General features: G+C 34.3%; 1 protein-coding gene across 1 annotated transcript in view; it reads left to right on the forward strand.

Annotated features, from left to right (window-relative positions):
• Window positions 1-10,782, forward strand: part of LOC128248677 (aquaporin-9-like) — a 67,626-nt gene that overhangs the window by 49,493 nt on the left and 7,351 nt on the right. Inside the window, exons 6-7 of the mRNA XM_089357289.1 lie at window positions 7,314-7,465; window positions 10,328-10,460. Coding sequence (XP_089213415.1) covers window positions 7,314-7,465; window positions 10,328-10,437 — 262 coding nt within the window. The 3' untranslated portion in view covers window positions 10,438-10,460. The remainder of the gene's footprint in view (window positions 1-7,313; window positions 7,466-10,327; window positions 10,461-10,782) is intronic.

Genomic DNA, 10,782 nt, shown 5'->3' on the forward strand with positions numbered 1-10,782 from the left:
TATATATATATATATATATATATATATATATATATACATATATATATATATGTGTATATATATATATGCATGTATGTATGTATGTCTGTATGTATGTATGTATATATATATATATATATATATATATATATATATATATATATATATATATATATATATATATATATATATATATATATATATACCGGAGTAAGAACATAAATGTGCAACAAGGTGGAAAAAGAGCACTCAAATACCAGAGGTAGAGTAATATGCTTCATTTAAAAGCAGCAGAAATATAACAAAAAACTGTTACTCGGAGTTTCACGTTCCGGTTCATCGGACAGTTTTGTTAAAAATGGGAGAGAAATGACGATGCAATCAAAACTAATATAAATTAAAAAACATGGATCTGTTTCATTGGTCGTTTCAAATAACGGTCTTATGTATGCAATGAACAAAATAAACAAAACAAATGAATTCAATATAGATTCATCCTATTTTTTTAAAATCAAAGAAAACCTTAAATTGAAAAGTGAATTTAAAATACATATTGTAAATAATTATATTCGAATTAACACATTAAAATTAAAATAAAGTTTACGCTGCATTAAAATAAATAAAAATTTTACAACAGTATACGCATACTAGACTATCTACAACATACATATATGCATCAAAATACACAGATTCATACGTACAGACAATATACGTATATAGGCATATATTTGTAAGACATAAATACATGCACGAATACACCTGTATACATATACACATATGCACGCAATCATGCCCGCGCATGTCTTAAAGCCTTCACTTTATTTTGTAGTCTCGTTTTCCATATTTTTAATCTTTCCCTGTGAGATATCTAATCTTCTGGTGACTACTACCCCTCCTGCATAGATCAATAAAATAGTGTCTCCTATATTTTTAGCATCTATCCTATTGATAACAGAATCTACTTCCCCAGTCATTTCTGGCAGCTTCCTTCTGTTGGTACCTTCCAATGCTGACAATCTTTTTCTTACGTTTTTTACTCATTACCTCTTGCAACTTATCTAAACTCTCCTGATCTTCCTCACTTCAATCACTTAACTCGCTGGTGCCAGTTGCCTCTTCCTTATTGATAGCGCTATTATTATTTTATCCTTTAGATTCTTCTTTGGTTTGAGCTGTATCTCTTATGTTGTTTTTTTTTCCTATTGACTGGTCTTTCTTTTCCAGTTCTCTATTCTATCTTCACTCCTAATAATGAACCTAATACCGGTTCCTCACTAAATAAATATCCCCTCACAAGTTGATACCGAACCCCCCTACAAATCTATGTTGTTTTAGACGCCCAACCTCTTGTCCTTTAGATAATCGCTGTCTCACAAAAAACATCATTTACAAGTGTACAGTATCAGCTGCCAACTACATATATATATCGGTTTGTGCAGTACCACCTTCAAAGCTAGAGTGAACAACCACGACTCCAGTTTCAAGTCCCAAACAAAATCCAGCAGTACATCTTTATCTCAGCTTATCCATAAACTAGAGAATTATTCAACTCTTTACACTCTTAAGTGGTCCTTAGTCACCCATGCCAAACCATACAGCAGCTATAAGTATGATCTCTGCATAGCCGAGGTCTTAGCTATTGTGCAATCCACGGATTGCCTTAACGAACGCAGCAGTATAATCTTTTCTTGCAAACATCGATCACTAAATCTATTCTCAAACTACAAATAACAACCCCCACCCCACCTACATCTTTTCCCCCTAGCCTTAATACACTTTTACCCCTTATTCATCCTCACTACCACTATATATTAAACCACCAATATATTCCCATTATTTTCCCTTTAGTTCCCTACTGTCGTTTATATATTTCTCTTCCCTTTATCTTCCCTTGCCGTTTATGACCTTTTTTCCCTTATTTCTCCTGCCCCCCTCCTACTTTCCTTTGTAAACTTACAAGTACAAACGTACACCTCTACTACTTCATACTGTAAACACGCTCGCCGCACACAACAATATACATTTCTTAATTGGTAAAAGTAGATGCTACAATTCTTTCCCATTCTCTCTTGATATCCATTTCTAATACTACCCCATTTCTTCATCCATACTTTCTCTCCCCATTGACCACAAATATTTCCCCACCCTCTTCCCTCTTCCCTCCACATTATCTTTTTTCCAAATATCACTCCCCTTGCTAATCTCTGTTATTCGGCCAAAATAGCCCTATTGAATACTACCGGTCAAATGACCTTGCTTAAATTCCTCATTCTTCTCTCTCCCTTATGTTTTTATTCCTTTTATTCTTTTATTTTTATTCCTAATTCCTCTCTACATTTATATTCTCCACTTTTACAGTGCTCTCTACACATTCTAATCGAATCTTCCATGTGTTAACATGTACCTCCTTGCGACCATGTAAACTTGCATTTGATCAAGGTACCCTTGGCCTGACGAGTAGCCTGCGGTATACACTTCGCTTGGATATTCACCACTTCCGAGGTTCGACTTGCTATGAAACATATGTAGCCCGGATCTTATCTATTCCATTCCATAACTCTTGTATTCTTATTCGCATACCCGGCAACCCTGGTCACCTACTGTGAAATATAAAACTAGCTTTTTTCAGTTTATCGCACTTCGATACGAAAAAGATCCACCATTGTCCCTGAACGTTCTTTTTCAATATTTACTAAGGATTGCTTGAAACTTAAAATCATCTCACGACGATCACATGCATTCATATCAAAAATAGGACCGCAGAAAATATGAAGAGTAAAAATATTATTCTAATATCTTATTTATTTATTTATATTCATAAAATAAGGATAAAAATCACGTTAATGAGCATGGAAATAAGCAATTTATATATTAAATTAATAATTATATATATATATATATACTTATTTTAAGGGAGAAAGTCGAAACAAGACTTGTCTCGGATCTTTTTGATTTGACGGGCAACATTTTTCATTTATGTTTTATGTAGTGTTTTTGGTACCGAAACACTTTCAAACTTCGTATACTTGTATATTTTGTGTTATAGAACAGATAAAAAATTTTGTATTCGAACTTATTTAATGTTAAAAATTGACTTATTTCGATAATTTCAACCAATCACTGACGTTTATTCAGTTGAATACAGTTACTGATGTGGCGGTGTATATGGTATTAATCCCTGTTAGTTCTGACATTTCCGATTTACAAGACTGTTCGTAAACACGTGTGTTGCTTATTTTTTCAATTAGCGAAAAATTGTTACAAACACAGATACGCACAGCGTAATTTATTATATAAACAATATATGCGTATAAATTAACATTTTTTCTGTAATTTTGTCTGCTTCAAAAGAAAACAAACCAAAAAAACCGGATGAAATATGTCAACAGGGAATAACAGTTTTGTCACCGGCAAAAAATTATTGTTTACAAAACAGCAGTAACTGTATTCAGCTGAATAGACATCAGTGATTGGTTGAAATTACAGAAATACGACAACTTTAACATGAAATAACTTGCGATGTACAATTTTTTGTTAAGAAGGCTAAGAGAAAAAGTTATTTTATATGACACATTCTACCAGTGTCCCAAGTTTGAAAGTGTTTCGTTAAGAAAACAAGTGTTGCCCGTCAAACCAAAAAGATCCCTTGTCTCCTCCATACGGAATTAATGTCCAAACATTACGAAGCTACCTAAAAAAATTCCATAAACACATGCGATTGAAAGCGGGCTAGTGAGAAGATATTTAAAAGGACTCCACATTAGTTGCAAATTAGCTAATTTCAAGATTATCTTCTTAAACAGATTTTCTTCTATCGTCAACGCAATATATGTAAAAAAAAATATACGAGCAGGTGTTAATACAAAGCCATAACAAAGCGAGTTTGCACGTCTATGCACAAACACTTGCAAGTATAGATTCGAAAAAGTCAGACTAAAGTCATCTCACGACAACCACATGCATTTATATTAAAAAAATAGGACCGCAGAAAATACGGGCTTTTGATGAGGAGTAAAAATATTATACTAATGTTCATTTATTTATTTATATTCATAAAATAAGGATAAAAATAAGGATAATTATCAGGTAGTCATGCGATTTAAGATTTTAATCTGTTTAAGATTTTAATCTTGAAATTAGCTAATTCGTAATTAATTTCATTTTATTTTATTCATTTTATCTAGTTTCAGCTCATGAGCTGTGGCCATGCTGGGGCACCGAAAATATCTTCTTACTAGCCTGCTTTCAATCGCTTATATTTATGGAGTTGTTTCGGTAGCTTCATAATGTTTGGACATTAATTCAGTATAAACTGAGGAGATAAGTCTTGTTTCGACTTTATCCCTTAAAAGAATTATATATATATATATATATATATATATATATATATATATAAAAGATAATAAGAGTGAAAAAACTACAGAAGGCTTGTGTTACATGGTTAAAGTATATATTTAAATTATGTCAGAAAAATGTTAGAAAAATGTTATAAAATCTTTTTGGTATATAAACATTGTATTTTGAGAAATAACCGGTTTCGTGTTGTCTTTTCAAATTTCTCTACTTCATTGTAATGTGTTCGCTCCAGTCTGAAAAAGAAGAGTTCTAGATAGGGGGAAGCGATTGAAAGCAGGCTAGTAAGAAGATATTTTCGGTGCCACAGCATGGCCACAGCTCATGAGCTGAAACTAGATAAAATGAATAAAGCTATATCAGAGATGACTTGGATATACTAAATCACCTCCCAAAGAAAGTCAAGGAAGAAACAATCATGGTCTCATTTGACGTGATTAATTTATACACCAGTATACCTCATAATTATGGACTTGAGGCAATTCAATTCTGGTTGGATCAATTCCCGAAAGAAATCCCAAACAGGATCAGTAAAGAATTCATTACTAAATCGGTTGAATTCATCTTACGAAACAACCACTTCATGTTTGACAATACTTTCTACCGACAAAAATCCGGAATTGCTATGGGCACTAGGGCAGCTCCAGTCATTGCGAACCTAACAATGGGTTACTTGGAAATAATAATATACCAGGAATCTTTATCCACCTTTGGAAACACCCTTTCCCAATACATAAAAGAAAATTGGAAAAGGTTCCTGGACGACTGTTTCATACTCTGGAATGAAAACACAGATGAACTCTTGAAATTCAAAAGTCTATTGAACAGTGTCAACCCAAACATACAGTTCACAATGGAGTACAACCAAAAGGAGCTCCCATTCTTGGATATACTAATTTAAAAAAGTAAACCTAAAAATAGAAACGGACATATTTTACAAAACCACAGACGCCAAACAATATCTACTATTTGATTCATGCCACCCAAGACACACCAAGACAAACATCCCCTTCAACCTTGCAAGAAGGATATGAACAATAGTGTCAGAACAAAATACTAGAGACTACAGACTACAAGAACTCTAAAACACACTAATTGACAGACACTACCCAGTTCAACTCATAGAAGATGGAATCAGACGTGCATCACAAATTAACATAGAAAACTTAAGAAAAGTTAAACACAGCAACACACATTCCCCGAAAATACTGCCGTACATATCCACATACAACCCTAGAAACAAAGAAGCCTTCACCATCATCACCCAAAACATACCAATGCTACATAAGGACCCCAAATTAAAGGAAATTTTATACACACACAAAATCATCAAAAGCCACAAACAACCAAAATCACTGAAAAAGATCCTCACAAAGGCAAAATTATTTTCCGAAACAACAGATGCGAAAGTAAAAAAATGTGGTCGACCAAATTGTGCAACATGCCCAAACATTCTAGAAGGTTCAGAATTCCTCTTCAAAGAGGGACACAAATTCAAAGTTAAATCTAACTTTACTTGTGCCTCAGAAAACCTTGTTTATGTAATAAGATGCTCGGGCTGCCACGAGAACTACATAGGGTCCACAGGATTATCGCTCAGACGTAGATGCACTCTGCACCGCCAGCAGATTGCATACCCAGAATACCGAATGATACCTTTTAGTAATCATATTGAGAAATGCGCAAAACAAATGCTACCACAATTTATAATCTTTCCTTTCTATCAATGCGCCATTAAAACACCAACACAGATTAGATTAAATAAGGAAACCTTTTTCATTCAAAAATACAAACCCAAACTTAACCATTGATAACACATTTAAATAAGGAAATTCATCACCCCACTGAGAAAAAAGGGAAAAAAATATAGAACAAAACCATGGTAAATTAATCAAATTCTACCACCTCCTAGATTTCGATTATCTCCCTTATACCGGAAGAAATCCCTAATTACCTCCCCCTATCTAGAACTCTTCTTTTTCAGACTGGAGCGAACACATTACAATGAAGTAGAGAAATTTGAAAAGACAATACGAAACCGGTTATTTCTCAAAATACAATGTTTATATACCAAAAAGATTTTATAACATTTTTATAACATTTTTCTGACATAATTTAAATATATACTTTAACCATGTAACACAAGCCTTCTGTAGTTTTTTCACTCTTATTATCTTTTATACATCCAGCCACGTGCTTTCACATACCAACTTTCTCACCTATATATATATATATATATATATATATATATATATATATATATATATATATATATACACACACACATACATAGATACATACATACATACATACATACATATATGCATGCATATACACACAAACACATACACACGCACACACATATATATACATTTATATGCAGGTTGTTCGAAAATTATTTTTTACAACATTATTTACATTATTTATATTTGACGGATATTTGTCCTCATCATGTTTGTTGTTAACACAACGTTTTGGCTGATATGCCCTCCAGCCTTCATAATAATAATAATAATAATAATAATAATAATAATAACATCGAAATATACCTTAAGAATGAGAACCCAGGTTCGAAATTTCCCCAAGACACTTTATGAACGCTGGAGCGTATATCAGCCGAAACGTTGTATTAACAACAAACAAGATGAGGACAAGTATCGGTCAATTGTAAATAATGTAAATAATGAACATAATTCCTCATCTCTTAAATATAGAACGGTATTATTTTTACAACTTCCACAATTTTTTGTATTGTATCGTCATGATGTATTGTGTACAGTCAATGAAGCCCATGTGGAAGTCTCTGTGTGTGTGTGTATGTGTATGTGTGTGTGTGTGTGTGTGTGTGTGTGTGTGTGCGCGCGCGTGTAGTTATATATATATATATATATATATATATATATATATATATATATATATATATATATATATATATATATACATAACTTAGGTATGATAATCTTTTTTTACTTATCTTTCAGTTTTAGGAACCTCAACTGGTTTTGGGTACCAATTATTGGTCCTTTGTTAGGAAGTTTCTTGGGATGGTTATTTTACCATGCCTTCGTTGCTCACCACTGGTTTGAATTGGATACTTTTTCGGATTTCGTGTCGTCTACAGGTAAATATGAAGGTGAGAAAATATTGTATGTATTTTGTTATTTTGAAATATTTTAAAATGTTCTGTATATCTACACACTTGACCTTTCGTATGCAGTCTTTACGTAAAGCCCCAGGCCAAAATCAGGGCCGCGTGAGTGGATTTTGTAGACAAACACTAAACAAGTCCAGTGTGTATGTGTGTTTGTGTGCATGTGTGTGTACGTGTGTGTGTGCGTATGTGTGTGCATGTGTGTGTGTTTGTGTGTGTGTGTGTGTGCGTGTGTGTGTTTGTGTGTGTGTGCGTGTGCGTATGTGTGTGTGTGTATTTCTTTCACTTTCTAATTTAGATTAAGCTTTGACCAGCCACCGGCTTGGTAGCGAAGTTGTGAAGGAAATCTTAAGGTCTTGCAGATTATTATGGTCTCAGATATCGTGATCATTTGCAATGTATAAATTAAGGATTTGCATTCTCTCCTCAAGAACCCAGCCAAGTTCAGCCTTACTTTACTACAAGCAGGTTGGCACGAGTCCTGTTTCTCCAATAATAATAGTTACAAAGCTGAAAGTGTATCTTGCGTGTACTGTATTTGCAAACTCCTTATTAACGGCCCATAGATGTCCTCTTTCTCTTGTATTTTTCTAACCCCATTTGCGTCCAGAACACAGCTGATTTTATTAAGAGAACATATTTTTCCATTGTGGCCCAACACAATAACATCTGGCCGGTTGTGTTTTAATTTGGTGGCTGATTTAATTTTTAAGTTCCACCAATATTCTTTTGATCCATCGGTCTCAATATAGTCAACTTCGTCTGTAGGTGTTTTATCATTTTGTTTTCCTGTTCCAAACTGTTCTGGCCACTACATCATGTCCCATGGGAAGGGAATATCTGGAAGCCATTCTCTTGCAGTTGGCAATAATGTGGTTGTCTTCAGTATTGGTCTTGTACAGCGTGTATCTGTTGTCTGTTAGCGTTTTCTTCTTTTTATACCGTAGGTATTTGGTGAGATCTTTTGTTTTTGAATTGCATGGAGGTAATCTTCGAAGTGGGATTTCATAAACTTGTCGGTACGCCATGATTTTAACATGATCAATCCCTTCTATGGTTTGTGATTTTCATATCAAATATCAGTGAACTGGTTCATTCTTTATATTTTGTTCCTCTGATAGATTTTACCAATGCTTGTTGAGAGAGATCTTTATCAATTCTTATTTCATGCCTCTCCTGAAGTTCATTATCTATCCTAATTATGTTGTTAATTTCATAGCCACAAACTTGATCTCTTTCCCCTACTGTAGATATTGTTTCAGTGCCACAATACGTGTTTCATAAGACATCACTACAGATTTAAGACCACAACCACCATCTTTGCATGGGCAGTATAGCCTATCTACATCTCTGAATTCATCATTTGTTGCCCATACAGTTCTCCAGTGGCCCTTAACCTGAGCTTTTGTACGGGTGTCTTTTACAGAGATTGGTCTTCCGCATTGAAACTGCTGCAAACTGACGTGGGATCTTTGACAAATAATTTTATTGAGCATTTGCCGTTTATATGCTGTGCATTTATATTTTAGTTTTTCAGCTGTTCTGTCTGACAAACGAAGGTATGGAAAAGTAAATGTGAAAATGAATTTTATGATGATGATGATGATGATTTTCAAATTGTGAAACTTTTTTGCCTTTTCACTAAATTTTCCCTTTTGTATACACTTAACTCTTAGTTTACCTAGTTATAAAAGAGTTCAGTTAGCTACTGCAAACAAAGAGGAGGAGGAGGAGGAGGAGGAGGAGGAGGAGGAGGAAGATGGTATAACTGAGAGGTGTTTCAGAAAGAGCGATAAAAGACGGAGCATTGCTAAATAATGATTTCTTTCATTGTCACAAAGTCACAAAGTTCCTCATTTTATTAATTGGCCATTGAAGATTTGATGCTAAATTATATCGCGGTTTGATTTTCATTCAAAGAACGGAACTACAGAGATTATGATATTTAACCTTGGTGGCCGATAATTTCTGTCAAACGACCACTCACAACATGGCTGATCAAAGTAATGTATTATTGTTCTGGTTACTGTCGTCGTTTCACTTTACTCTAGGGATTGATAAATTTCTTATATCGTCGACCACCTCACGGTTCATTAATAATTCAGCATCCTTAATACAAAAGATCATTCAGGTGTTTATCGACCGCTTGTAGATAGCCACAAAGATTCCCAGATGTCCTTATTGACCACTTAACCGACCCCTGGTTTACTCGACGTTCAACTCTAAACAATAGCATCTATGATTGCAGCTGTTTCATTAGTGACCGTCTACATTTTGTATGTCTAGGGCAGCAAATCATGTCATAGGCAGCAAATCTTTTCGAGGAGTTGGCTGCATTGGACATGACCCGTTTGGTGGAAATAATTCAAGATAACTTTTCGCTGGTGTGCCATTCAAAAAGTCTCGCAGACCGCAACTTGCCCATTACTAGTCTAGGACATTGGTAATGCATGTGTGTGTGCGTGTATTTGTGTGTGTGTGTGTGTTTTCAGATGATAGCGATGTGATCTAGGCAGGATTTGGCAGCTATGTCTAGAAGTCTAGCAATTTGCAACCACTTTTTAGCAATGGACCCCTTTGATTATTATTTTACTCAGGTGGACCCCATAACCATTCGATGATTTTTAAAAAATCCTTTTATGCTTTTATAATTAAATATTATTAGGAATTGTATAAAAAATTGTTAAAATATTTTGTGCGTTGTAGAAGTATAACCAATTTATTGCACATACAATTTTACCACCAAAATCTTATATGGATCCCCTAGTGTCATCTGGACCCCAGTTGAGAATCACAGGCTAAGAGTCTTCCCCTTTGGCTCGTAATGTCTTGTTATACTTGTAGGTCAGAACATCGTAACCGACCATATCACAAACTACCCAACATCTATGGAAAGTATATGGACCCTTGGAACCACAGAGAATAACATCAACAAATTTGAGATCAGAGATTAGGAAAGATTTACAACACAGCTGAGGTATTCAAATTTAGATGATTCTTGTTTGCACTGACTACACAAGTATCCGCCTCCCACCCGACTTCATTTTCCGTATACGATTACAACGGAATTTGTTTTCATAATTTTTTTCGAAAGTGTGTGGGGGGGGGGGGCAAAGGAGTTTCGGATAATTCATATGCATCGGTTTCGTTTCTTCATAACATTCTGAAAAATGGGTGTATTTTAATGAAATTTTCTACAAATAAATTTGTTTTCTCATAACGTTCAGAAAAATGGGTATTTTTTAATGAACTTTTCTACAAATAATTCTTGGGTGGCTTGAATTACATTCTCTTAGAAA

Source organism: Octopus bimaculoides, chromosome 9, assembly GCF_046866305.1.
Source record: "Octopus bimaculoides isolate indiv1 chromosome 9, ASM4686630v1, whole genome shotgun sequence".
Classification (NCBI taxonomy): Eukaryota; Metazoa; Mollusca; class Cephalopoda; order Octopoda; family Octopodidae; genus Octopus; species Octopus bimaculoides.